Raw genomic sequence first — 2,519 nt, forward strand, 5'->3', positions numbered from 1 at the left:
TGGGTTGCCCCCCCAAGCCACACACCCCCCCCCACCCACCCTCCCAGACTCCCCCACCCCACATACTAGCCGGCCGAGTCATTGAGCTGGTACTCAGAGGCACGGTCGAAGCAGGCTTGGATGCCTGCGTCCTTCCAGAGTCTCCCAATGATGTCTGACATCTCCTTGGGCATGGTGCCCTCCTCGATGGTGTCCGAAAGATGTAGCAGCTTGCGGGCATCATCCTACAAGGCAGAGGGTCTCAGCAAGGCTGGGGGGGCTGGAGGGACCCCCCAAGCCCAACGTGGGGTGCCCCTCACCTGGCGAGCCGTGTCCCCGTACTGGATGTTGAGGGTGCCCATGGCCCTCACGATGGCCAGCATGGACTGGAGCGTGTTGCTGTAGATGATGGCGATGAACTCCAGGCATTCCTCCAGCGAGTAACCATCCTGGTGGATAATCCTGGCCAGGACAGGGACATGGGGCTGAGCTGGGTGATGGGAACTGCGGGGGGGGGGCACCCATGGGTGCAGCATGGGGCTGAGGTGGGGACAGTGGCATGGGGGCATCCATGGGTGCAGCATGGGGCTGAGCTGGGTACATGCCATAGCTGTGGCATGGGGCAGAGCCAGGCACGGTGGGACAGGGCATGTGGCATGGTGGGGCATGGCCAAGGGTCACCCCCTCGGCACTTACTTCATCTGCTTGACGATGGTGCTCTTCCCTGACTCTCCTGCTCCTGTGGGGACAAAGCACGGGTCACAGGGGTGCCTACACCATGGGCACCCTCAGCTTCACCCCACACTGGCCCCCTGGGACCCCTGGTGCCTGGCATGGCCAGGGGACACTGGTGGCCGTGCCAAGGCAGGGGGATTACAGCCTTTTTCCAGCGGGCATTAAGGTTGGGCTGAGCTGCTGTGGCTAATGGGATCTGCTGCGGCTCAGCCAGGGACGTGCTTGGGGACCCAGGGGAGGGGTAGGGGACACAGTGGCATTGCAACCCCACCACCCACCACCTGATGCCCCAAGCCTGTGGCAGTACAGGAGGACATGTCCTGGGCTGGGATGGGAAGACAGCAATAGAACCCACGGTGCCACCATGTCTAGAGCATCCTAGTCTTTGGGCACCACTGTGGCAGCTGGGAGGGACTGGGATGGATCTGTAGTGCTGGCGAGGGGGCGCAGGGACAGACCCAAGGGCTGGGCAGAGGGGTGGTAGTGTGGGCTACATGGGGGTTCCTGGGAGGAGGGAGGAGGAAGGAGGTGATGCTGGCGGTGGGGTGTTCATAGGTAGTGTTGGTGAAGGTTCGGGGCAGCGGGAAGGAGGTGGGATGTGGGCTGGGCCCCAGGGGAAGGGGGGGGAGGTCAGGGCTGGGGAGGGGGCGCTGGGGCTCAGAAGAGCCCACAATCCTTGAGGTTCTCCTTGATGATGATGTCGGTGACGGCATCGAAGACAAACTTGACGTTTTCGGTATCGGTGGCGCAGGTCATGTGGGAGTAGATCTCCTTCACGTCTCGCCGCATATTCAGCTCCAGGAACTGCAGCTTGATGTAGTTGCCCGCATCGTCATAGGTGTTGGGACCTGGTAGTGAGCAGGGTCCCCTCCTGGGCTGGTGTCCCCCCACCACGGGTGCTGGCCCAGCGTTACCCAGGGCTCCCCCGGGTGGGCAAACCTTGCTTGGTCCATGAGCAAGGCTCGTGCAGCATCTCTTGCATGGGATGCTGAGGACACCTGGTGGGTGGCTGCTGCAGGGTGCTGGCACCCAACCCTTCACCACCACCCCTTCACCACCCGCCTGCACCCGATGGGGAAGCCGCTGCCACCCTCACCGTCGTAGTCGGGGAAACAGATGCTGAGGTGGGCCTTCTTGATCTTCTCCAAGAAGACGTCCTTCTTGTTGAGGAAGAGGACAATGGAGGTGGTGGCAAAGTAGCGGTGGTTGCAGATGCTATTGAAGAGGTGCAAGCTCTCGTGCATGCGGTTCTGTAGTGGGACACAAAGCCCATCAGCCCCATGTTGACCCCCACACTGTGACAGGAACAAAGCAGAGGGGGTATGGGGTGGTGCGCCTTCCTCACCACTTCGTCATCCTCCACCAGGACCATGTCATAGGCGCTGAGGGCCGCGATGAAGATGATGCAAGTCACCCCCTCGAAGCAGTGGATCCACTTCTTCCTCTCTGAGCGCTGGCCACCCACGTCAAACATCCTGGGCAGGACAAGGAGGGGTCAGCAACCCCTCCCAACCCCCTGCCCACCCCCTGAGTGCCAGCCCTCACCAGGGGCTTGGCCCCCACCTGAAGTTGAGGTCTTTAAAGGAGAACTGGGTCTCGATGATACCAGTGGTCTTGACACGGGAGCGCAGCACGTCCTGCTCCGTGGGGACGTAGCCGGGGGTCACCAGGCGCTCCAGGTCAGACAAGTAGCTAGCCAGGCACGTGGTGGGCATGAGACATGGGTTGGCACCCCAAGACACACACACCCCCCCCCCCCCCCCCCCCCCCCCCCCCCCCCCCCCCACCAACCCCCCCCCGCCCTT

General features: G+C 62.7%; 2 protein-coding genes across 2 annotated transcripts in view; both read right to left on the reverse strand.

Moving 5' to 3' along the window:
- LOC106898266 (guanine nucleotide-binding protein G(t) subunit alpha-1-like) overlaps window positions 1-1,031 on the reverse strand; it is a 1,971-nt gene extending 940 nt beyond the window's left edge. Inside the window, exons 1-4 of the mRNA XM_014959402.1 lie at window positions 986-1,031; window positions 676-718; window positions 300-441; window positions 71-224 (exon numbers count right to left, since the gene is read on the reverse strand). Coding sequence (XP_014814888.1) covers window positions 71-224; window positions 300-441; window positions 676-718; window positions 986-1,031 — 385 coding nt within the window. The remainder of the gene's footprint in view (window positions 1-70; window positions 225-299; window positions 442-675; window positions 719-985) is intronic.
- A 340-nt stretch (window positions 1,032-1,371) lies between these two features.
- LOC106898267 (guanine nucleotide-binding protein G(t) subunit alpha-1) overlaps window positions 1,372-2,519 on the reverse strand; it is a 3,283-nt gene continuing 2,135 nt past the window's right edge. The window contains exons 3-6 of the mRNA XM_014959403.1: window positions 2,278-2,406; window positions 2,060-2,189; window positions 1,811-1,964; window positions 1,372-1,562 (exon numbers count right to left, since the gene is read on the reverse strand). Coding sequence (XP_014814889.1) covers window positions 1,372-1,562; window positions 1,811-1,964; window positions 2,060-2,189; window positions 2,278-2,406 — 604 coding nt within the window. The remainder of the gene's footprint in view (window positions 1,563-1,810; window positions 1,965-2,059; window positions 2,190-2,277; window positions 2,407-2,519) is intronic.

Source organism: Calidris pugnax, unplaced genomic scaffold (genome assembly GCF_001431845.1).
Source record: "Calidris pugnax isolate Ruff unplaced genomic scaffold, ASM143184v1 scaffold407, whole genome shotgun sequence".
NCBI classification, from domain to species: Eukaryota; Metazoa; Chordata; class Aves; order Charadriiformes; family Scolopacidae; genus Calidris; species Calidris pugnax.